This window comes from Miniopterus schreibersii (genome assembly GCF_964146895.1).
Source record: "Miniopterus schreibersii genome assembly, chromosome: 16".
Classification (NCBI taxonomy): domain Eukaryota; kingdom Metazoa; phylum Chordata; class Mammalia; order Chiroptera; family Miniopteridae; genus Miniopterus; species Miniopterus schreibersii.
In genome coordinates this window covers 38,078,494-38,104,469 of record NC_138116.1, presented here as the reverse complement: position 1 = coordinate 38,104,469, position 25,976 = coordinate 38,078,494, and the positions used below count along the sequence as shown (strand labels likewise).

The following is a 25,976-nucleotide window of genomic DNA, read 5'->3' as shown; positions in this document are numbered from 1 at the left end:
GTGAACCCCACCTAAATCACAACACTAGTGACCCCTTCAGATAAGGGGAAAGCAGGATGAATGAATTCTCCCTCGTCCCCCAGGTGGTAACTGAGAAAATGTGACCCACCGAGACAGCAGTTGGCAATGAGAAGCTGTTTCATAAAGGGAAGATGGGAGAGACAGCTTCCAAGAGAGAACCGTAAACTGCTCAACTTTCCCACCTTTAATAGGGAACATAAAAGGCCTTATTCAAAAAATACGGACTTTTCTTGGGTGGGTGGGTGTAAAATGTAACTGCATTTTATGATCAGTATGGAGATGAGGAGACGGAATCATAAAGCCGCACAACCAGCAGGGACCTTGGAGATGTGCTAGGCTTTCCTCTTCGCTTTAGGTGGAAACAGCCAGGGGCCGGAGGAGTTAAGTGGTTTGACGAGTTCAGTGCTCTGACTTTCAGCCAGGTTTTCTGGCTGCTAAGCAGGGAAAACACGTAGAGAAGGGCCAATGAATGGGGGATGGTTTGGGAGAGAGTGGGAGCTGGGGTAGAGAGATGCTTAGTAGCATGCACACACACACACAGGGCAGTGAGTCCAAGGCAGCTATTAATCTAATCAAACACTGTCACACCTTAGCACCGCAACACACAACTAAAGTCTGGAGATCACTGCACTAGGCCCAGTACTTTCAACTCTGCTGTGCATAGAAATCGCTTGAAGATCTTCTTAAAATGCAGATTCTGACTCTCACCTGGGGTGAGTCTGAGGTTCTGAATTTCTAACAAGCTTCTGGGTGACACTGACTTAACAGGTCCCAGGACCACACTTGCAGTACTCGGAGGCCAGCAGTTCTGAGAGTGTGGTCCCTGGACCGGCAGCATCAGCACTCCTAAGAACTCACTGGAAATGCGGGTTCTCAGGCCCCATCCCAGGCCTGATGAATCAAAATCTCTGGGGTTGAGGCCTAGTAATCTATGTCTTAACAAGCCTTCCAGGAAATTCTGGTGAACCAAGAGAGATTCCCAGAATCAACACTCAGACATGAAAACAACTCCTCAAACTTTTTCCTTAGAGTAAAATATCCCCTTGAACTCATTCCCACTTGTCCGCTCTAGGCCCCTAGACCCAGTCCTAGACTTCCCAGGACCTAGTTAATCCCAGGACCTTGTCAATCTGGCTACCTGTCTGAGTGGAAATAACAGTGTGGGCCCTTCAGATTCAACTGTTCCCCAGACTCTGGACTTAGCAGACCACCTCTTCTCTTCCCAGCCCCCTGCAGTCATGAGCTCTGATGCAGAAATGGCCATTTTTGGAGAAGCTGCTCCCTATCTGAGGAAACCAGAAAAGGAGAGAATTGAAGCGCAGAACCGCCCATTCGATTCTAAGAAAGCCTGCTTTGCAGTGGACGACAAGGAATTGTACGTGAAAGGTATGATTCAGAGCAGGGAAGATGACAAAGTCACAGTCAAGACCCTCGATGACCGGGTAAGTGTTGGTCTCAGATGTCGCTGATAATCGGGGCAGTCTCCTTTTCCTTGGGTGGAATATTGGGAATTGCACGCTGGGCTGTAGGACTCGGACATTCATCCAGGGAAGCAGCAGGCGAAAACTGCCCTCGCACACGCCTTCGCTCCTGCTGCTTCTCTAAGGGCTTGGGCTTTGAGAGTGTTTGTGATGTTTGCCTTGGAGAGAGGGGAAGGTAAGGGTGGAAGAGCTTGAACTGTTTAAGAAAGAGAGTGGTGCTGATTGCTACTGGGTGGGCTGGCCAACTATAGCTCCCCAGGCTCCAGAGAGGCTTAGCAGAGCTCCGGAGACAATGCCTCATTTAATGTAGAGAATTACAGTGCACCATTCAATTCAGTTCTTACTGGACGCCCAGCATGTTAGGCCACAGTGTCCATCACTTTCCAAATGTGAGCAAATTTCAGCACCTGCCTTCCTGAAGCCTATCATCTAGTGTAGAAGTCAAGATGTACATGGCAGGTATGACTTCAGGCCACAAACTCAGGCAAACGAGACAGAGCTTTTTAAAAATATATATTGAAATTAATCTCTGATTTCAGCCTCTTTTCACCAGGAAAATATACATTTAAAAAATAAGCTTTCTTCCATCATTCTTGCCTACCCACCCCCTAGGCTTGTGCCACATTTTCAGAACCACATTGGGGTCTCACTGCCTCCCTGAAGGATCTGCTAGGAAACATGTCCCAGAGCCTGAAGCTTCAGAATTCACAGACATTTCATCTCCCCTCCTGCTGCCTTGGGTGTATCCCCAGTGTAGGGCAGTGGGTGGAAGAGTCTTCTTTCCTCAAGAGATTTGATCTATACCAATAAATCCCCTTTCTCTTCTCTTCTCAGTAAAACCCTCAATGTTCTTCTAGTGACAGGCTTTTGGAAAACAAAAGCCAGAAATCCTATGGGCTCTTTCTCTTTTCTGCCCTATTTTTCACCTTTCCCTTGTAATGGAGTGCAGAGCCAGTGGTATGCTTGAATGGGGGAGAAAAGTAGGAAAACAGACAAAGGAGAAAATTAAATAATAGTCTCAAAATATTGTTCAGCCATGGACTACGATGCAAGTCCAAAGGTTTTAACTACCAGAGCAGAAGTGCAAAAACTTGTGAAAGTCTAGCCCCAGCCAAGTGGCTTGGTTGGTTGGAGCATCCTTTTGTGCACCAAAAGGATTGCAGGTTCGATCCCCGGTTGGGTGTGTACGAGAGGCTACCAATCGATGTTTCTCATATCCATGTTTCTCTTTCTCTGTGTCTCTTCCTTCTTCTCTCCCTAAAAATCAATGAACATATCCTTGGGTGAAGATTTTAAAAAATATATCAAAGTCTTGAAAAGACAGGAGAGAGAGGAAACACGTTATGGAAGAGGTGGTACTTGAGCTGAACTTTGAGATTTTCTAGACATCATTTCAATAAAGATGTTCCAGACAAAGGAACCCACATGAGCAGAGGTACTGAGGGGGAGATGCACAGGATACATTGGAGTAGTTCTTTCCAACCTTCTGAACTTTGTCTCATCCTAGCACTCACAGGAAATGGGATAAACTGAGGCAAGTTTTCCTCTCTGTGGCCATCCTAAGTCCCACCTGGACCCCAAGGGCTGAAGGATTCTATCGCTCTGCACACCTATAACCCACTCCTGGCACACAGAATGGCATGTTGACTGGGGGCATCAGATCTGAATTAGTTACGCAGTTTGACCAGAATTAGGTTAATCAGGGACAGTTATTTGTGGATCATCTCTGGGCATGGAAATGATGCATAAGATTATCCATGGTGTTGGGGTAATTGCACTGCAATCTCTCTGCTTCCTCCACACCAGTAGAGTGGGGTACAGATCATCCCCTCCACACTCATCATGTGCTCTTCCTCTTAATAACCAGACACTGACTCTGAACAGTGACCAAGTGTTCCCCATGAACCCTCCCAAATTTGACAAGATTGAGGACATGGCCATGATGACCCACCTCCACGAGCCTGCTGTGCTGTACAACCTCAAAGAGCGCTATGCAGCCTGGATGATCTACGTGAGCGCCCTTCCACATCTTTTATTCCTTTTATCTCTCCACGTAAACACAAAATCCACATGTTGCACTTTCTGATTTTCTCAGACCTACTCAGGCCTGTTCTGTGTCACTGTCAACCCCTACAAGTGGCTGCCGGTGTACAACCCCGAGGTGGTGTCTGCCTACCGAGGCAAAAAGCGCCAGGAGGCCCCGCCCCACATCTTCTCCATCTCGGACAATGCCTATCAGTTCATGCTGACTGGTGAGTGATTCCTTCAATACATATTAGTTCATAGTTAATAATTCGAGCCCTTCACAGGCCTCGGTCATCTGAATGGATCAAGGATCAAGGTGACCTTAGGAGATTCAGATGGTTTCATGATGGAAAACCAGAGGTGCAATATCCTCCATAAGCACAGGCTTATTTGGGGGAACGTGGAACACAAAGAGGCGCCTGCTCCAATCTCCAAAGCACCCCACAATGTGGGCATACTATGTTAGTAACCACTTAGGAATGCAAAGTTGGAGAAAGGGACACAGCAATGTCCCTTCACCTGTCTTCCTCCCCAAACTCAGGCTTCTCTTTCTTTTCACTAGATTTCCAGAATGACACAAGCAATAGAGGTGTGATAATACCATCACTCTGTCAGGCCTAGTATCACTTCTGCCTGTTCAACTTTTACCTGACTTGATTTGGCACAGATATAGGTAGAAGCTGGGATCTGACCACACTCAAAAGTCATCTACTATAATGCTATCCAAATTCAGTCATTCCCATCTCACATTCACAATCCTAGTCAATTCTGCTTGCTTAATATTGCTCTTCCAACTGACTAAAACTACATCAGCTTCAGAAGGAAGATTAGTATCACTACTTATAGTAGCTTCCTAGGGGCTGCAGTAACCAAGTACCTCAGACTAGGGGCTTAACCAACAGAAATGTATTGTCGCAGCTCTGGGGCCTGGAAGTCTGAGATCAAGGTGTAGACAGAGCTGGTTCATTCTGAGGGCTGAGGAGAGAATCTGCTCCATGACTCTCCTGTAGCTTCTGGTGGCTTGCTGGCAATCTTGTGTCCCTTGGCTAGTAGAAGCACTACCCTGACCTCTGCCTTCATGTTCACATGGCCTTCTCCCTGTGTGCATCTGTCTCTAAATTTCCTCTTTTTTAAGGACACCTGTCATATTGGATTAGGAGTCCACCTACTCCAGGATGACCTCATCTTAACTAATTGCATCTACAATGACCCTATTTCCAAATAAGCTCACATCCTGAGGTACTGGGGGTTAGGACTTCACCATATGAATTGAGGAGGGAGAGACACAACTCAACCCATAACATTATTGTAAATGGAAAACCATCACTTTTCACAGGTAGAAAGTAAAGGTAGAAGAAAAATGCAATGCCAACCTGTCAGTGCCCACAAAATCTAGTTAGAAGATGTGGCTTCTCACAAGCTCTGAGTCTGAGACTCACTTTCTTTGTTAAAAAGGGAGATAAGAAAGTGCTACTGAGGAATTAAGATCTGTGAACACAAATGACTTTCACACTGTGGGATTCACTTCCCATGCTGTCTATGTTACACATTTGGGAAATCTGCACAAATTATCTCAAAGCAGATTAGACATGCCCAAATTATCACATTTCTAGTTCATGGCAAAGCCAGACTCTAACCACCCCCAACATAGCCCAACTTTTATATTCTCAGTTTTATTGCTTATTTATTTTGTTTTGTTTCCATATGCCTTTCTAGACCGAGACAACCAGTCTATTCTCATCACGTGAGTAACCTGTATTTGCACCATGATGACTTGGACACCAGTGCCGCCCCTTCCACTCTCCTTTATTTCACTTACTTTTAAATCAACAGCGGAGAATCTGGTGCAGGGAAGACAGTGAACACCAAGCGTGTCATCCAGTACTTTGCAACAATTGCAGTTACTGGGGACAAAAGGAAGGAGCAACAGCCAGGCAAAATGCAGGTGAGCAACTTCCTACATCTGGAGGCTTGCTGGGGGAGTGCCAAGCGTACGCGGGGCTCTGTGCTCGGCAGAGATGCACAGCACAAGGTCTAGCTCCAGCGGTGCTTATGGGATTCCACCTAGTGGACTCAGGCTCTTGTGCCGGCTCCGTCAATAACAGCCCAGTGACCTTGAGCAACTCTACATCCTCCTCTGGAGAAGGAATGGTTTGGGCCTGTGGTTCTCAATCCAGAGAATACGTGAATTACCAAGAGTAGTTTCCAAACTGCTCTGGAGCCAGAACGATAGGCAATCATGGGGGGGGGGGGGGCGGGGGTGAGGGTAAAAACTCTATTTTTTATAAGTGGACTTCCGAGGAATCAGTCTCATGAAATATTTTTTGCTACTTAAAATTTCTTTTGAGAACCACTGTTCCTATCATATGATCTCTTGGGTCACCTTCATGGCTCACATCCTATTTATATTTATGAACCCAAATGTCTATATTGGATGGGTCATGATTCATGCAGTAACAGAGATATATACTCTAAAAATCCATGATTTATAATGAAATATTATCAAAGAAAGACAGCCAGAGAAATCAAGATGGAGCTTGGAATCTGATGTGGCAGAAGTCACTCTGATGTTGTACACATAAGACCCTCTCTAGGTGGGACCTTGAAGACTCCTCGGGTGAGGTAGGGCTGTGGGTAGACTTTGAGCATCTGCACTGGCCACCAGGCTGAGCTGGTCAACATCTTTCCCTGGGCCCTGCCCAGAGCATTCACACTTTTGAGTCACTAGGGGCTACTTCAGAAGACGTTCAATGTCCTTTCTTTTCTTTTCCTGTTTATTACTAGGGGACACTGGAGGATCAGATCATCCAGGCCAACCCCCTGCTGGAGGCCTTTGGAAATGCCAAGACCGTGAGGAATGACAACTCCTCGAGATTTGTAAGACCCAGTCCAATTTTAAACTATCCTCCAAAACCTGGCCCTTTCTTCCAGTGCTAGATATGAAAATTGTCACATAAATTAGAGTATACCTGGCCTTATTTTATCCCCAGGTGATTCCCATCAATCTACCCAACTGGGATATTCTCATGCATTTTGAAGACAGTGTTGGCTTGTTCCTGGCAGAGGGAAGATTTAACTGTTCTTCCCTAGCTAGTCAACATCACCTCAGAGCATCCTGAATCAGTGATTTAGATTCCACAAGAGGAGAGCAATTCCTTTATGCTAAATTTGGTGTCTCTTAATGGAAACATTTTAAAGTGCAGAAGTCTATTTAGCAATATCCATTGACTTATTAGCCACAGAAGCCTTAGTGTGAATTAAGTTAGCAGATTTGAACTCCTCCAAGTCAGGAGGCATTGGGTGTAGCGAAAACCTATTGAAGGCAAAAAGCTCAAAAATTGGGAATAAGTTGATATTGAAGGATATGTTCATCCATCAGCTTTTCATTTAGGATTAGCTCAATCAAAGATGTATTTATTTCCAAGCTGGAAAAAACAAAAACATAGGCATAAACCAAAAAAAAAATCCCCACACAAAATACAAAAAAAAATCCAGCCTTCTACCTAATTTCACTGACTAGTGGAGCAAGAACCCTGAGGTGAAGCCTTCATTTATGCCTGTAGTTGCAAAAGTGCATCAAAACTTCACACATATTAATAACTGGATGATCTCTAGCTTGCATTTTATTGCTACCTCCCTAAGATAAAATGGTATTTGATGAGAAGGTAGATTCATGAATTAAAGACTGTGGCTCCAAGCCCTGACCTGTTTTTCTTCCCCTTGGTCCTCTGTGCATTGCCCATTTGCACATCTGTCTTCCCAGTGCACAACTAAACTTCCTTGCAGGGGATCTGGGGATGTGTTACACAGTAGAGATGTGTTACACGTACTTGGACCAAGTAGTTATTGGACTAACGTGGCACCAGCTTAAAGTGGAAGTCAGTGCTTTTAGGTAATTCCCATTCTCACTCCCATTTATTTTGTCCAAGGTCTTTCCTCTTGACTCTGACCCAGAAGTCATAATCATTCTGGTTATTCTGCCCACCTCTAACCCTCCAAACAGACATGTGCAGACAAAATTTTCCATCATTTTCCTTTAAGCGGATAAAAATACTGAAGACCCAACACTTATAATTCAAATATATCTCCACTGACCCTTCATGAACTCTTCTTAAGCTTTATTCAGAAAATATTGAGAATATTCTTGAGTACCAACTACATGTCAGACTGTGAGTAAACAGGGAAGGCAACATTTTGCCCTCAAATTTGCTCACAGTGTGGTAAGACAACTTTAGCAAATAAGGTAAGAAGGGAGTACACACACACACACACACACACACACACAATTTTACCAAGGGGAGAACTCAGACTTTGAGTGGGTCTTTTGGGAGCCAGAGAACCTGTCTTGAGCCTGGGAGATAAGTTGCCTATAGTAAGCAGTAAGGAAAACTGAGGCAAGAAATCTCAGAATTAACAGCAGGAAGCAAAAAGAAGTCAGGCAGATGGTCCAACCAGATAGTCAAAAGTGTTATGAAGAGTTTGAAAATTTAACCAAGGATGTGAAAGACCTGTACTCAAAAAATTATAAAACACTGAAGAAAGAAATGAACAAGATACAAATAAGTGGAAGCATATACCGTGTTGTGGATAGGAAGAATTAACATCATTAAAATGTCTATACTACCCAAAGCAATCTATAGATTCAAAGCAATTCCTATCAAGATACCAATGGCCTATTTCACAGAACTAAAACAAATATGCCAAAAATTTATATGGAACCACAAAAGGACCTGAATAGTCTCAGCAATCTTGAGAAAGAAGAACAAAGTTGGAGGAATCATGCTACCTGATAAACTATACTACAAGGCCATAGTAATCAAAACAACATGGTACTGGAATAAAAACAGACATATAGATCAATGAAACAGAAGAGAGAGCTCAGAAATAAACCCACACCTTATGGTCAATTAATATTGACAAAGGAGGCAAGAACATACAATGGGCTAAAGACAGTCTATTCAATAAATGATGTTGGGAAAATTGAACAGATATGTGCAAAAAACTGAAACTAGACCACCTTCTTACACCATACACAAGAATAAACTCAAAATGGATTAAAGACTTAAATGTTAGACTTGAAACCATAAAAATGCTAGAACAAAACATAGGCAATAAAATCTCGGACATTTATCATAGCAATATTTTTTCTGATACATCTCCTTGGGCAAGGGATAAAAAAAAACAACAACAAATGAGACTACATCAAACTAACAACTTTTTGCACATCAAAGGAAGCCATCAACAAAATGAAGACAACCCACTGAATGGGAGAACATATTTGCCAATTGTACATCTGATAAGGAGTTAATATCCAAAATTTGTAAAGAACTTATACAACTCAATACCAGAAAAAAACAATCTAATTTAAAAATGGGCAAAGGACTTGAACAGACACTTCCCCAAAGAGGACATACAGATGGCCAATAGACATATGAAAAGATGCTCAGCGTCAGTAATCATCAGAAAGATGCAGATTAAAACCACAATGAGATATCACTTCCCACCTGTCAGAATGCCTGCCATCAATAAATCAACAAACAAGTGTTGGTGTGGATGTGGAGCAGAGAGAACTGTTCTGCACTGTTGGTGGGAATACAGATTGATGCAGCCACTGTGGAAAACAGTATGGAGTTTCCTCAAAAAATTAAAAACAGAATTGCCTTATGATCCAGCCATTCCACTTCTGAGAATATATCCAAGGAAACCCAAAACACCAATCTGAAAGAATATTTGCACCCCTGTGTTCACGGCAGCGTTATTCATAATAGCCAAGACTGGAAGCAGCCCAAGTGCCCAGCAGTAGATGAGTGGATAAAAGAGCTGTGGGACATTTACACCATGGGATAGTACTTGGCCTTAAAAAAAAGAAGGAAATCTGACCTTTCACAAGGATGGATCTAGAGGGTATTATGCTAAGTGAAATAAGCCAGTCAGAGAAAGACAAGTACCGTATGATTTCACTTATATGTGGAATCTAATGAACAAAATAAACAAGCAAGCAAAATAGAAACAGACTCATAGTGACAGAGAAGAGACTGACAGCTGTCAGAGGGGAGGGAACTGGCGGCCGGGGGTGGAGCTGGATGAAAAAGGAAGGAATTAAGAAAAGACTCATAGACACAGACAACAGGATGGAGATTACCAGAGGAAAAGGGGATGGGGGCAGGAAGAAGAGGGTGAAGGGGGATAAATGGTGATGGAAGGAGACTTGACTTGGGGTGGTGAACACATAATATAGATGATGTATCATAGAATCGTACACTTGAAATCTATGTAATTTTTTTATCCTCACCTGAGGATATCTTTTCCATCACTTTTCGGAGAGAGTGGAAGGGAGAGAGAGAGAGAAACATTGATATGAGAGAGACACGATGACTGGTTGCCTCCTGCACACGCCCTGATGGGGCCGGAGATCGAACCTGCAACAGAGCTATATGCCCTTGACCGGAATCAAACCCGAGGCCTTTCAGTCCACGGGCCGATTCTCTAACCACTGAGTCAAACTGGCTAGGGTGAAACCTATATAATTTTATTAACTAATGTCACCCAATACATTCAATGAAAAGTCAAAAAAATAAAAGACTTTGAGAATCCAGATACATGAGAGCAGGATAAACCAAGGAGAGGTGAGGTGGTCCCAAGCAGAGAGCTGGAGAGGGAGCCTTTGGGATCCCCAGAGCTGTAGGTACAGGGCCAGGCACTTTGGGTAGAGCTACCTGAGTCTTGGCTGACCCAACTTGGGGACTCTGGGTGCCAGGCAAACAGTGAAAGGAAGTCCTCACGCTCCTGACATTACTTCTTCCCTGACCCTGCACTTCCTACCCATCTGTGGTAACACCTGGTAGAGGCCAGCCACTGTACCATCTAAATGACATAACTGTGGTGTTTGTCAACCCACCATTGGACAGGGGAAGTTCATTCGGATTCATTTTGGAGCCACAGGAAAACTGGCATCGGCAGACATTGAAACCTGTGAGTCTAAACCCCTCTATTTGATACCTTGGTATTTGGCCACAAAGGCATCTCTCGGGAACTTGAAATCACATTATTTTTTGTTACCTTAGATCTCTTAGAAAAATCCAGAGTGACATTTCAGTTATCCAGTGAGAGAAGCTATCATATTTTTTACCAAATCATGTCAAACAAGAAGCCAGAACTAATTGGTAAGTTCTTAGATTATTGTTCTCATCTTCCCAATCAGTCACATTGAAAAAAACACCAGAGCAAGTGGTACCTGAGATGCTAAAGGGCTCTCGTGTTTCACAGACCTGCTTCTGATCTCAACCAATCCCTTCGACTTCCCCTTCGTGAGCCAAGGAGAGGTCACGGTGGCCAGCATCGATGACAGTGAAGAACTGCTGGCAACTGATGTGAGCATTGTGTTGACTGATTGATTTAAGCATAGAATTATTGAGCTTATGAACTGAGAGGCACCTTAGAGACCTAATGAGAAAACTGGGATCCAGGGCTGCTGGGCGATTATACCCAAGAGCACAGAGAACTAGCACCCTCCCCACTGAGCTCCACTTCAGAAAGTTCTCCAAGCAGGACTTCTGTTCCATTCTCTAGCATTTTAAAGCAAATTTTTGCACGTGCCAGGTTTGTAAAGGTTTCGTTGGAAGTTTTCAGGTTACAAAGCCACCTAAATGGCTCTTTAAGAAAATTTAGAAACTGCAGAAAAGTAAAAAGCAGAAAGAGACAACCCCAGCCTGTAGCAGCGGCTCCATTCCTCCTGCTGCCACCACCTTGAGCTCAGGCCCCACCTCCTCAGCAGCCTGTCAGGTCTCTCGCCTTCTGCTTGAGGGAGGATCTACAGGGTTGACAACTATAATAACAATAACACAATCCACTGAGCACTTGCATGTGCTAGGAACTAAGATAAGAGTCTTTGACTGCAGGGCCTCGGTTTAGCCTCACACCCCTTCTGGGAGAGGTACCATATGGCCCCCATTTTACAAAGCTGGAAACAGAATCTTAGAAAAAATACATAATTTGCTTGGAGACACAAGTTTGTAAATGACAGAGAAAGTGGTTGAACCCAGGTCTGCTCAACTACAGAATCTGCATTTTTAACTAAAATGCACCATCTCTGAGCAAATAATCTTCACCCCTGCTGGCTCTGCCCTCATAGAATCTATAAGAGCCTGGAAAGGGGTCTTGTCTGACATCCTAGGAGCATGGCCTGGTGCCCAGCTTCTTGGCCTTCCTTTTGTGGTGTTTTCAGGTGATGCTAATTATTTTAAAGCAAGTAGAAAATGCTCATGATCAAACGAGCTTCAGTTAACTTCAATCCAACCATTACAAAATTTTAACCAGGTTTCCTCAGCCTTTACCAACTGATGGCACAGAAAGGGCAGGTCAATGGCTGATGCAAAGCCTGCAACCCCTGAGAAAGGCCCTCCCACATAATTCTAAAAGTCACAGGGGGACTCAGGTCCTCCCTGTAGATCTCCTGCTGTCAGGGCTGCTGTTGTTTCCCCCTCCCATGGGGCTTCTCCTGCATGAGGGTTTATGGCCAAGAAGGGGATTGCTCCCTCTAAAGGACTGCTTTCTCCAAAAGGCACCCAGACAGTAATGCTTTCGCCTGGTTCCTTTCAGTTTATCGAACCCTCACTACGACACAGATATGCATCTGCTGGTGTGGGATATGGGGGTAGGTCATCATGGCCTCAGAATCTCCTCCCCTTAGTCACCTCCTGGGGTGAACTCTCCCTCCACCAAAAGAGGGCACCACACCAAGAGATCTTCACTCTTCCATACCATTCTGCTGACATTGACCTACTGGATCTGTCCCACCAGCTCAGCAGACATGTTTCAACTCTACCAATGGACATCGATTAGTCTCAGCCTCCAAATCCAGCTATATAATCAATATGTATACCCCAGAGAAGGATTTTCTAGTTTAAATCTTTGTACTAGAAGGTGGGCCAAGTGGTTATAAAACCAAGCCAGCAACTGCTATAGCTCTGAAATGACTCAGTGCTATCTCCAGTCCCCTTCTTATCACATCCTGCCTATATGACTTGGGGCAGATTACTTACCCTTCTGAGAACCTCTATTATTCACCTGGAGATTTAGAAAACTCTGTACACCTATGAGGTTTTCATATGGATGAGGTATCATATGGATGGTGCCTCACTCCATGCCTAATACATAGAGAGGCTTTGCGAAAGTTAGCTCTTTCTCATTTGAAAAATGGTAGAGTTCTCTTTGATGACCTTCCCTTCCAGGTCTGATATCTTATGATGCCATATTGTCTTGATTCTGAACAACAGGAATTCCTGGATTACAATGCCAAGCTCTCAAGCTGTTGGACACCATTGCTCAGACACTATCTATAAGATTTCCATCTCCCTGTATCATACAATGGCTCCCAATGGCTCATCCAGAAAATATCCCCCAAATCAGGTTTTATTGAATAAAAGAATACAGTTATTCACATTTTCTTCCCACAATCTCCACCCACCCACACAAACATGTGAAAATAAAGAAATAGTTTTAACCTGTAACTTACTAGACCCTCATCTCTCACTTATTTAGGCAAAAGCTGTCTCACGTGCCATACAAAAAGGGTGAGTCTTTGCCAGGGAAAAGCCGTATTCGGATCCCTGAGTCCTACTGTGACAGCTGTCCTTTTTTTAATCCCCAGAATGCCATAGACATCCTAGGCTTCAGCTCCGAGGAGAAAGTTGGGATCTATAAGCTCACAGGGGCCGTGATGCACTATGGGAACATGAAGTTCAAGCAGAAGCAGCGGGAGGAGCAGGCAGAGCCCGATGGCACCGAAGGTAACCGCATCTGGGAAGGGGACTGGGATTTGACTCTCCCTGTGTTCGTGTGTGAGATAAGCTTCGTGTTCATCTCAAGAGCTGCTCTTCAAAAATTGTACAAACCGAACTTGAGTTGTCCAAAGCTCATTGTAGACATTCCTTCACTCAGTCAAGGAATCCTATACTGGTGAATCCTTGGAAAACAAAAGGCATAATTCTCATAAGCAAATAATCACCATCTACGCTGCTAACTGTCACCATCACAGTTTACCTGTTATTTTAAGGTGGACATTTATGAGAGGAGATGGTTACGTGAACTTCACCTTCTCTCTGTGCCTATCGCTATTAACATCTAGAACACTTTCTTAATCACTGGACCTAAGACAAAGCCTTTAGTAAGGTGGCAGCTAGGTTTCAGCCTCCCATCACTTTCTCTTCCACTCTGACATCTATTGAACTTGACGCTGAACAAAGGACTGCTATACAAATCTTCCTGTTCATGACTCTCATATGGATGATTTCACCATTCTGTTATCAGAGAAATGCATGGATGACATTTATTGCAAGTGGGAGTGGGGTCCTTATGATATCTCGAGAAAAATAATTTTCTGAGACTCATATGGGAGGATGAGTGATTTTTATTTGCATGGAATTATATCCCTCAGGTTGTAAAATCCCATTTTCCTTAATCCAGTCCTGGAAGAGGTGCAGCTGGGGATTCATTAGAGCTAAAAGCAAAGCCAGTGTCCAGAGTTTCTGTTCCATGGTGGAGCTGGGTCCGGTTTAGCATTAGGCTAGTTACAGTCCATCAGTCCACAGTGTGGAGTCCATATGGCCTTGAGTCATGCAGGCAAATGCGGGAGTGTGAGAGCCCCGCAGGCCAGGAGTCAAGCACCCGCAAGCAAAGGAGCAAACTCCTTTGTTTAGGAGATTAAGTATCTCAGACCTTCCAGGGCTTGCAGTGGCCGCACCTACTCTGGCCAATGACCTGTTCCCAGGTGTGACTGAAACACAAGTACCTTCCTTTTTCACCCAGACTTTGCTGGGCGTGTATCTAAGTTGCAGCTTCCTGGAAAGCTGCACAGACGGCATGCCCATAATAGCTGGCCTTCCTTCTGCCCCTTTCCCCTTATTCATAGCTAGTTCATTACGGTGTGTCAGTTCCCCTGGCCTCGTCCCCAAGAGGCCTGGAGATGGGGCGCGCTCAATGGGAGGGGCTAACAGCCGCAGAACCCACGCACCAGATGCCCGGCCGTGGGGCCTCTGTCTCTCGCACTGCATTCCGCATGCAGGAGTGCGTGCTAAACCCCAGATGATAGAAGGGAGCAATAGCCTTGAACTAAAGGCCAAGAATATATCTATGACTTTATCAATGCCCATAAAGGACCACCTGATTAGGTTAGGTTTGCCCCAAGATAATATTTCTTTTCAGTAACTCAAAATCAGCTGATTAGTAACCTTATCACATGAATAATATCCTATCACATTCATGGGTTTCACCAAATGCAACTCAGGGGATTATATGGGGAATGTACAGCAGGGGCAGGGCGCAAATCTTGGGCACCATCTTGGTATCCCGCCTATTGCAGTGGTGCACATGTGAGGTAACAGGAGAGAAACTCAGTGTGGGAGCAGGAAGCACTTCTGAATGGGGTAATCGGGGCATTAATTCCCCTCTGCCTCAGCCCCAAGAGGCCTGGAAATGGAGGAAGGGGCACTGACAGGGACTTTGAAGGACAGATAGGTTTCTGAAAGGTGAGGGTGAGAGGGCAGTCTAGTCAGAAGAAAAGTCATGAGCAAGGGGGCAGAGGAAGGAATGTGATGGGGACTGAGGCGCAGCGAGTGGTCCACTTTGGGTACAGAAGAGGACATGTGTAGTGGATTTATAAGAGATGAGAATAAAAGCGGTTATTCTGGCATCCATTTAGGAAGGCCTTGAGTGCCAGGATAAGTGGTTTAGAATGTATGTGGTAGGCACAAGAAGCCATGGATGCTGCAAGTAGCAGGAGACACATGTGTGACAACCTGGAATCAATCTGGAAGCAGTCAGACTCACCAAGAGGGTGGGACCTTAGAAAAAAATGTATCAGGCTCTTCAGCAAGAGCAGACAACATTGCTATATATATGACAGCAGGGTCCCAGGCCCTCTCCCAGCGCTGGTAGCCATGTGCTCAGTGTTCAGGATGAAGAAGAGCCTGGAAAAGGGGAAGGTGGAGCTCTGTGGTGGGGGACTGAGCTCCCCTGACGATGATACCGACCCAAAGCAACACTCACTGAGCGCTCACTGTACACCAGACCCGCTGCACAACACCCAACCAATGGGGCACTGTCATTGTTCCCCAGTTTACAAATGACAACACTGAGGCATAAGGAAGCACAAACAGTGTTTGAACCCAGGTAGTCTGACTCTAGAGCCCAGGCTCCCTGTCACCATACTATTCCATACCCACAACTCTTGAAAACAAGAGATGCCAGCTACTTTGAAAGTGAAATGAGCAGGATTCGGTGCCTGTTTGAACACAGGCATGTCAGTGTGAGAAAGAAGGGCATAATCACCCCAAGCTTTCAGTTCAAGTGACTAGACAAATAATGGTACCGTGCACCAAAGTGGACACAGCAGGACAAAAGGATAGTTTGAGCAAGGAGTCAAGCATGCATTTGGCCTCCTATCAAGTGCTTAACAAATACTGCCCTGGATTTTTATTAATGCTCTAACCAGCAATGAGGTGATGGTCTCCACCAAGGGAGAGCTGCCCCTGGGGACCAGCACTTCTCTGCCTTCTCAATGAGCATAATGCCAGGAGCCAGGTTCATCCCAAAATTAACTGAACTCTCGGTGAACTATAAGTTGCCAAGAGTCAACTGCTTTTGACCATCTACCAACACTTAAAAGACTGGGTCAAGGTTTTATACTTCTCTTTTGGCTATTAGTACAGTGTCTTGCACAAATTAAGAAGGTGCTTAACATTATGTTGGACTATCAGACTCCAATATTACTATGTAACTGTATTTTCAAATGAAATTTAAATACCAGGAGGTCAAGATCAACCTATAATTAAAGATTGCATCTAGAAGGCAAATTGAAACTTTTTAAAAACCTGGACTATGAAATTTAAGCTTCACTGGTCAAGTCCAGGTCTGGTGCCCATAGGAGAACATAAAAACATCAAGACGGATTATAGAAATCATTTCTGGGAAGACCCGGAGCCTCGCTGGACACTTTAGCAGCTGCTACTTTTGTGTGATATCATTTCCCCTCTTCCTTCAGTGGCTGACAAAGCTGGATACCTGATGGGTCTGAATTCTGCAGAAATGCTGAAAGGCTTGTGCTGCCCAAGGGTAAAGGTCGGGAATGAATATGTCACCAAAGGGCAAAACGTCCAGCAGGTAATAGAGATGCTCTGACTCTAGCTGACTTGGCTATTTTGCTATTTTGACCACCACCTTAAAGTTGTTTTGGTTGCAGGTATCAGAAATACATATGCAACTAGCTTCAACATTAAGGGGGAATTCGTTCTTAGGCCTCAGGGGTAAATCAAGGAATGCAAATCAGGGAGTTGCTTGGGTGTCCCGAGGGCCTGGAGCCAGAAACTGAAGAGCCCTCTGGAGCCAGGCACTCTCTCTCCAGCTCCTTCTCTTGGGCTCCATAGGATGTCATGGCTCTTCTTTTTTGTCGTATCCTTACTGGGCAGATAAGTTTTCTCCAGCTCTCTTGCCCACGACCAACCCGTAGCTCCCAACTCTATATCTCTGTGGTTCCAGCCTCACCCTGAGACTGAGACCAGTGTCTTAATTCTAATTCCAAATTTTCAGGAAAGACATTCTTTTTAACCCAAATTTATAAATGAGATAGTTCTCAGGAAAGGAGAAATATTATGAGCTGGACAAAGCCTCAAGAAAATTTAGTAGTAGGTTGAACTATATAAAATTGTCAATTTCCAACTGCTTTTAATCTTCAAGACGTCAACTTCATGTGTTTCAACTTAATACAATCATAAACACCCTAATTTGAGGGTTGAGTGGCTGATCTTTCCTCAAGGTGACCAACTCTGTGGGTGCTCTGGCCAAATCCGTCTACGAGAAGATGTTCCTGTGGATGGTCGCCCGCATCAACCAGCAGCTGGACACCAAGCAGCCCAGGCAGTACTTCATTGGGGTCTTGGACATCGCTGGCTTTGAGATCTTTGATGTGAGTTTTTTCAGTAGATGACTGACCTAAAAAGGCCCTTCCACTTTGTGTCTGCTTTACTGAATCTCCATTGAATTTCCAAACTCACTCTAACTGCTTTTTTATTTGAAACACCCAGTACAACAGCCTGGAGCAGCTGTGCATCAACTTCACCAACGAGAAACTGCAACAGTTCTTCAACCACCACATGTTCGTGCTGGAGCAGGAGGAGTACAAGAAGGAAGGCATCGAGTGGGAGTTCATTGACTTCGGGATGGACCTGGCTGCCTGCATCGAGCTCATCGAGAAGGTAGAGAAATAAATGCTACTCCCCAGGGACAGCTCCTCTGTAGTTGGGACCATCACCTCTTTGCTCTGACTCCTGCCTGCTAATACGTTGCTGCCCCAACCCCACTCCCCGAGGCTGTGAACCCTCAGATAGCTGGCTCCTCTTGTGCATAAAAGCTAAGTGTTTGGAAAGTACCCAGAATCTGTTCAGACACCTAGAGAGGTGCATGGGTGGTTAAGATCCCAGGGCTCAGTTATCCCCAAGAATGTGATGGGGACCCAGCAGGGACTGTGGCATTTCCTACCTTCCTGGAGTGTCCAAGGACCCATGGAGGAGGGACCATGGAGCAGTGAGGTTCAATGTCACTCTGAAAACAACAGATAACATTAACTTAAAAAGAATTCCCATAGTGTTTTGAGCACTGGTCATGTTGGAAGGAGGTGGCTACTGAGAAATCCAGATACGATTGTTTAAAATATTACTCATACTACTTTATGTTTATGTGCATAACTACATTTTTTGTAAACCTACTGCTAAAAGTGAGTCACATTTATATACACATAATTCATTCCATGTACTTTTGTTCAACAAATATTAATTAAGCACATACTGTATGTCTAGCACTGTCTGTTGTTGAACCAAACAGACCAAGAGCCTTGTTCTCACAGGACTTACAACCCAATGTTCCTAGTAACAGAGCAACAGCACCAAATAACTTGACTTTGGCTCCTGCAGACAATGGAGTCATTGGAATATACTAGTATTAAATACTGAGGTGTTGCCTGTTATGCTCTTTCTAGCCCATGGGCATCTTCTCCATCCTGGAAGAGGAGTGTATGTTCCCCAAGGCCACAGACACCTCCTTCAAGAACAAGCTGTATGACCAGCACCTGGGCAAGTCCAACAACTTCCAGAAGCCCAAGGTTGTCAAAGGCAAGGCCGAGGCCCACTTCTCGCTGGTGCACTATGCAGGCACCGTGGACTACAACATTGCCGGCTGGCTTGACAAGAACAAGGACCCCCTGAACGAGACTGTGGTCGGGCTGTACCAGAAGTCTTCACTGAAGCTGCTGTCCTTCCTTTTTTCCAACTATGCTGGTGCCGAAGCAGGTGAAATTCTTAATTTCTTTAACCTGTGGAAATCTCTGTGTAATTACTCATAACCCAAAGCTGCTTATGAAGAGTCAGTAGTGCAACACAAGCTGTATTTGCCTGTCTCTGGTCTCCATTTTCCTTTCTCTTATTTTCCACCTTCCTTAAGAGATTGAGTTCTATGGAACTAAACAAAACCTCTCAGTGGACGTGGTAGCCAATACCACATTCTCTAATAGTTTTTTATTCAGATGTAACTCATACCCATTTAAAAAATGTAGCGGTTTTTACTATATTTCCCAGGTTGTAAAAGCATCACCATTATCTAATTCAAGAACATTTTCATTCCCTCTGTAACACATTAGCAGTTGCTGCTCACTCCCTGCTTGCCCAGCCCCTAAGGACAACTGGTCTACTTTCTGTCTCCATGGATTTGTCTGCTCTGGATATTTTGCATATGAAATCATACACCATGTGGTCTTTTGTGTCTGGCTTGTTTCACTTAACCTAATGTTTTCAAGGACCATTCATGTTGTAGTATCAGGACTTCTCTACTTTTTATAGGTGACTACTATTCCATTGTATGTATATGCACATTTGTCCATCTTCTGATTAATTGATGGGCACTTGGGTTGTCTCCACTTCTTGGCTATTATGATTAATGCTGATATGACCATTTGTATACAAGTTTAGTGCTGAAATATGTTGTCAGTTCTCCTGGGTATATACCCAGGAGTGGAGTCACTGAGTCATATGATAACTCTATGTTTAACTTTTTTGAAGAACTTCTAGAAACTGTTTTCCAAAGTGACTGTACAAGCCAGTATCACTATTTAAGGTTATTCATACATGTATTTTTAAAATAATTCCCAAAATAGGGTTTAAAGATCATGGATTCTCTTAAACGCATAAATTTGACAAATTTATGTTTTTAATTTGAAAAGGTATGCAATATAATCATTCATTCTATAATTAGGCCATTTTTTAAAATTAATGGGCGCGAGTTTAAATTAGAACAACTAACACGACCTTCCTTTCATCTAATCGGGGTGCTCAGTAACTGTCGCATAACCTCCCTGAGAGATAGCACCAGGGCTCTGATGCAGGGCCCTGTGCGGTGGGTCTGGGGAAGCCGTCTCCCTCCCCTCCTGCCCCGACCCAAACACGAAGCCTTGCCAGCCCCGGGGGCAGGACAGGGGAGTGAGAAGAGTACGGGGGAAACTGAAGACATGACATTTTCCACAGGACCGAATCGTGGTTATATATTAGAGACTAAATTGGAAATTGAGCCATTAGGAAAAATAGACCCAATGGCACTGAATCCAAATTAAGTTTCCCTTTTTTAGAAAAGAATTTTAAAAAACAACTTGTAGAATATTCTTGAGAATCCTCAGTTGTATTACTTTCAGTTACTTCCTCATTAAGAGATCAGCAGGGACTTGAGCATAAAAGGAAGTAACCTTGCCCGGCCGGGCCTGGCTCAGCGGTTGAGCATTGACCTAGGATCCAGGAGACTGCGGTTCGATTCCTGGTCAGGGCACATGCCCGGGTTGCGGGCTCGGTCCCCAGTAGGGGGCGTGCAGGAGGCAGCACATCAATGACTCTCTCATCATTGATGTTTCTATCTCTCTCTCCCTCTCCCTTCCTCTCTCTGAAATCTGTAAAGATATATATATATATATATATATATATATATATATATATATATATATATATATATATATATATAAAAGGTAGCCTCATGAGATAAGCCATAGTCCTCAAGAGGAATGTCTCCATCTTGCCAATGACTTGGTTGAACCTCATGTCTGATTTCTGAAAGAAAAGATTCCCCTTGGATACTGAGATCCTCAGTTATACTCCCAACTAAATGCCACTCATGTCCCACCCCACCCATTCCCACAGTGATAAAGATGCATGTCCCCAAATCTAAGTAGTTCATAGGCACATTATAAAACAAGCAAACAAACAAATCCCTCGGGTCTCTTCTATCAAAAGAAAACTAAAGCCTCAGGGCTGGGAAGAGGTGGTGTCCTGAGAGCTGCATCTCACGCCCTCTGTGTCTGTCCCCAGGTGACTCCGGTGGAAGCAAGAAAGCCGGGAAGAAAAAGGGGTCCTCCTTCCAGACCGTGTCAGCTGTGTTCAGGGTGCGTGTTGGCGCCTTCCACGTTCAGCTGTTATTGTTTTGCCCAGTAGAGTAACATCTGCTGAGGTAAATGTGCTTGTTCTGGTTTGTGTCCCAGGAAAACTTAAACAAATTGATGACCAACTTGAGGAGCACTCACCCTCACTTTGTGCGATGTCTGATTCCCAATGAAACCAAGACTCCTGGTGAGTAACAATCCATCAGAACAGGGCTCCCTGAAACGTATGCAAAATTCTGTAGGTGTGCGTGTACACACGCGTGTGTGTGTGTGTGTGTGTGTGTGTGTGTGTTCACTTGCACCTGTGTTTCCCTGAGGAAAGCTCTCTAGTCTCTGTCACCTCTCTAGGTGGTCTATGAAATAGAGCTGCCAGATTTAGCAGATAAAAGTATCAGACGCCCCACTAAGTTTGAATTCAGATAAACAATGAAAAATGTCTTCGTATAAGGATGACTTGTGCAATATTTGGGCTATACTTATACTAAAAAGTTATTCACTGTATATCTGAAATTCAAATTCAACTGGGCATCTTGTATAGTTTATTGGGCATGCCTACTGTGATATATCTAAAGTAATGTGGATACGTACATAGACACATGAAATCCATAACTTTCACAAGGCTATGGATTTAAAGGTCTTAAAGGGCTCTGTGGTCCCCTTTCCTCCAAAGTGAAGAACCCCTAGAATTGGCAAATTATTATCTTAGGTATTCCATAATAAACAGCGTCGATAACAACTGTTCACTGAGCCTATACTGTACATCCATCACTTTGTTATATTATCTGGGCTGCTTATTACAGTTCTTTGCAGAAAGTGCAACGATCTCCATCTCACAGATGAGAAAACTGAGGATGAGACCACGGTGCAGGGAGCACAGTGCAGTAAGGCAGGCCTCCCCCCACCCAACCCTGGATTCACAAGCATTCCTATAGTACAGCTGTGTTTCAGGGCCATTTGTCACAAAGAGAAAAATGAACTATCATGAGGAGCTGTGGCTACAAGGTAGCTCACTCCCCAGTCAGTCTGTTCTACCCCAAACGCAGGTTTCTGGCCCGACAGTAACTGCCCTGCGTTGGCAACGTTACAGTGAGCAGAGGAACTGGATGACGGAGGAAAGAAATCCCGCCTGTAACCGCTGAATACTTTAACTTTCCGCTCTATAAAAGCAAGCAGACCATTTGTGTTCATTCATTCATTCATTTAGTTATTCATTCGTTTATTTATTTCATGAGCTCTTATAAAATGTTTACTCACTTTGTAAATATTAACTCATTTAACCCACCTTAGAGGGTGGTGGAGATTAAATGAGTGAGTACAAGTCAAGCATTTAAAACAGGGCTGAACACATTGTGAACACTCAGTAAATGTCGGCTGTCGATTATAATTATTATTATGAGAATAATATTATGTATAATAATGTGGAAATTATTATTATCATTACTATTACTTAAAACCAGAAACTGTAATTCCCCAAAGTCCCTGGCCTACAATATTTAAGTGGAATTTCTTTTTCGTGGCAGTTAGGTTCTGAAGTCTAAGTTAAAGGCAAACACCTCGGTGTCATTTTGACACAGTGTCTGGGGCAGGCTGCACCCCTCCCAGAGAGCCCAGCTCAGCCTATTTCCCCTCCAGGGTAGGAACAGAGCTGTTTCTTTCGTTAGGAATCAAATGACATTGTTGGCTTGCATGAAGGTGTTTTGTCATAAAGAAAATCAATTTCCATTATTGTCATTGAATGTGTATTTGTATAAATCAAACGTACATGTGACATTTCTCTTCTGTAAGTCACATGGCCCGCAAGTGTCAGATGACAGGAGGGTAGACTGAACGTCTGTGGGTTCAAACTGTGCTTCTAGGGCCCCAGGGGTTTGGGTAACTATTTCTTTTGGAAGGTTAACATTGACAGAATCTCTGTCCCTTCCTCTCCACTTTGCATCTCCTTTGCTCTGGCACTCTCTGTTTTCTTTCCCATTTCTGGGACTAGGCTAACATGCTGATACAGGAGCCTGGGCAACGCTTTGCTTGTTTTCTAGGTGAGGGAATTGGGACTACGCAGACTCCAAAGCCTCACCCAGGCCTCCCAGAGCTGGGGCTGGAACCATGGCCCTTGACCAAATTGCAAGCCCCCTTCCCACCCATAGGCACATTGTACACGTGGTGGAGACGGTCTAGATCTGAGCTGTCCCGTGTGGTAGCCGCTGGTTATGTGACATGTGGCTAGTGCAACTCAGACAATGATTCTTTCATTTCAATGAATTTAAATTTAAATAGCCACATGTGGCCAAAAATGACTGGATCAGACAGTAGTGCAGCTCTAGCAGAATCTTGATAACTGTAAAAATTTATAATCATCTCTCCTCACAGCAGCCAGGAGAATTTTTTAGCATTTTAAAAGTTTCCACAAGGTAAAGTCAAAACCCTCTTTAGCCGCTCCCCAGAAACTTAGGGAGCTCAGAATAAAAAGCCATTATGTAGCCATAGTACCTTTCCTCTAACCCCTCACATAGTGCCAGACAGAATTTTCTGGGTCTCTGTTTGATTTGTGCCTCCCCACAGCATCTTGTCCATCTGGCTCCTCTTCTTGCGCCCCTCGTTTGGCGCTCACCTTGCCTTGCAGAGAAGCTGCCCGGTGTTTGACAGATGACTGCCCTGCATTCAACTCCCTCCTCCCCTACCCCAGCCCCCCCCCCCCGCCCCGCTCTCTCTGTTTCTCTTCTCCCACTAAAAACACAGCCTGTGAATTGTGCGTCTTTGATTTGAGTAGAGACGTAAGGGCATCTCAAGTTACCTAATGGAAAGCCCAGGGGTACTCCACAGTCATTCTGCCCTCCCTAGGAGCCGAGCTACAGAGTCAAGGACCATGAACAGGGTAAAGATGAATATTTGATGTTGGCTCTTGCTCCCATGGATGGGATACTAGAGTCTACCCAAGAAATTGAATTATTTCTACTGAGACTATAGGCACACTCCAGCCACTCCCAACCCTAGAGCTGGCACCAACCCTTTCCACTCAAGTCTGGGTGTGTCAGAGCATCTCATGGTGCTCAGACCATCAAAGGAAACAATGAGAAGGCCACCAACATGCCTTTGGATACTCTCTCCCCAGGCGTGATGGACCACCACCTGGTCATGCACCAGCTGCGCTGTAACGGGGTCCTTGAGGGCATCCGGATTTGCAGGAAAGGGTTCCCCAGCCGGATCCTCTACGCCGATTTCAAACAGCGGTAAGTGGTCTCATCTTTGCATCTCTCTCTTTGGAGGGCACCTTTTGCAGTCCCCAAAGGTGCTCCTTGGGCTGGGTGTGTGGTGGGCTCACAAGTCCCCCACCCCAGGTGTCCACGGGCTCTGTCTTTTGCTGGAGGGGAGGGACTGATCCTCTGCCCAGAGTGAGTGCTGAGCCAGGCCGAAGTGACTCCAAGGTCAGAGCCCAGAGCCTGTAGCCTGACTGAGACTCCAGACCAGTTTCTCAGCCTCCGCACTATGGATATTTGGGGCTAGATGATCTTTATCGTGGGGCTGTCCTATGCTTTGTAGGATTTGGGCAGCATCCCTGCTCTCTACTCACAGATGCCAGTAGCAAACCCAAAAGCTGTGAAAATCAAAAACGTCTCCAAACATTGTCAAATGTCTCCTGGGGAGATAAATCACTTCCCTACCCCTGTCGAGACCCACTGCTCTAGATCAACTCTCTCCTCCCAGCTACCACCTGGGCCCACAAGTCCAGGCCTTGTCCAGAGTGGAGGAGGGGAGAGCACCTTCCAGAGGTAGGAGGACCAGAGGTCTGCAGGTCACAGTTGATTTCAAGGCTCTCTTAAGTCCAAAAACAACAACAATCCCCTTCTGCCAGACTAGCTGTACAGTATTCCACTTCCTCCTAAGGCTGGTAGGAACAGGAGAAGGTTCTAGAAGGTTGGGTCTCAAGTATGGGGCCTTTCTTAAGGGATGAATCCACCCGGAGAATCTCATCCCTCAGCTGAAATCACCACCCTGCCCCCCGCTGCGGGCTGAGGAGGGGGATCTCAGTAGAGGGAGGCCTGGCATGCCTCCCAGGGCAGGGCTGAGAGGGTGAGGCGTCTCCTCAGCATCCTGTGTGCCGGGCCGACAGCAGGCAGACTGTTGTCACATAAGGTACAGTGGCTCTCTGGAGTCTGCCTTCCTTCAGCCTCCCACCCGCACCCCGGTTCCAGCCTGAGCCGTGGGAAAGGGGGGCATGGCCTTCCTGGCCCCTGGGCCTGAGCGGCAAGGAGTGGGGAGCAGTCCTCAGGAAGGGCTGTGTGGCCCGAGGCCTTTCCCCCCACAGGCGGCCCACACCCGCTGCCACCGCCCGCAGCCCAGGACTGACCGCGTCCTGGTCCCCAGGTACCGGATCCTCAACGCCAGCGCCATTCCAGAAGGGCAGTTCATCGACAGCAAAAATGCCTCTGAGAAGCTCCTGAACTCCATCGACGTGGACCGGGAGCAGTACAGGTTCGGCCACACCAAGGTGAGAGCAGGTGGGGCTGGGACCCCCTTCCCCCTGTGTACCCACAGCCCTGGGCTCCCTGCCAGCTGGGCAGAAGACGGGCGTCTCTTCCCCATCGTCTCAGCCTTCAGCCCCCGCCCGGCAGCCCGGGCAGAGGGAGCCCCGCGACTGGCACAGAGCGCCCCATCTCCATGCTGCTTGTTAAGAGTCTAGAGGCTAGTGGGAAGCCAGAGCCCCAGCAGCCACAGAAGACAGCAGAGGGGGCTCCGGTGTCCTGGAGGGAGCAGAGTGAAGACACTGTACAGGAGAAGAAGGAGCCCAAGAGAAGAGAACACGGGAAGAATTCCAGGGAGGGCTTGAGAAGAGCTATCACCCACAAAAACGGTTTCCATTTATTGAGCACAGGTGCAAGTCCTCCTACTCACTCCTCTGAGCCTCCCACGAACCCGGTGGTGCTAGAGGTGGTGCCAACCACATGGGGTTGTTGGGAGAGTGAGAAAATGTAGGCTCCCCGGAGGCAAGA

At 45.4% G+C, this 25,976-nt stretch overlaps 1 protein-coding gene across 1 annotated transcript in view; it reads left to right on the top strand.

Moving 5' to 3' along the window:
* Window positions 1–1,259: 1,259 nt before the first annotated feature.
* MYH13 (myosin heavy chain 13) overlaps window positions 1,260–25,976 on the top strand; it is a gene marked incomplete at both ends in the record, with an annotated part of 47,171 nt that continues 22,454 nt past the window's right edge. Inside the window, 18 exons of the mRNA XM_081162051.1 lie at window positions 1,260–1,463; window positions 3,370–3,513; window positions 3,598–3,754; window positions 5,244–5,271; window positions 5,361–5,472; window positions 6,312–6,404; window positions 10,436–10,499; window positions 10,592–10,690; window positions 10,794–10,897; window positions 13,177–13,315; window positions 16,567–16,685; window positions 17,338–17,487; window positions 17,606–17,776; window positions 18,556–18,865; window positions 20,921–20,994; window positions 21,091–21,178; window positions 24,098–24,215; window positions 25,351–25,474. Coding sequence (XP_081018177.1) covers window positions 1,260–1,463; window positions 3,370–3,513; window positions 3,598–3,754; window positions 5,244–5,271; window positions 5,361–5,472; window positions 6,312–6,404; window positions 10,436–10,499; window positions 10,592–10,690; window positions 10,794–10,897; window positions 13,177–13,315; window positions 16,567–16,685; window positions 17,338–17,487; window positions 17,606–17,776; window positions 18,556–18,865; window positions 20,921–20,994; window positions 21,091–21,178; window positions 24,098–24,215; window positions 25,351–25,474 — 2,298 coding nt within the window. The remainder of the gene's footprint in view (window positions 1,464–3,369; window positions 3,514–3,597; window positions 3,755–5,243; window positions 5,272–5,360; window positions 5,473–6,311; window positions 6,405–10,435; window positions 10,500–10,591; window positions 10,691–10,793; window positions 10,898–13,176; window positions 13,316–16,566; window positions 16,686–17,337; window positions 17,488–17,605; window positions 17,777–18,555; window positions 18,866–20,920; window positions 20,995–21,090; window positions 21,179–24,097; window positions 24,216–25,350; window positions 25,475–25,976) is intronic.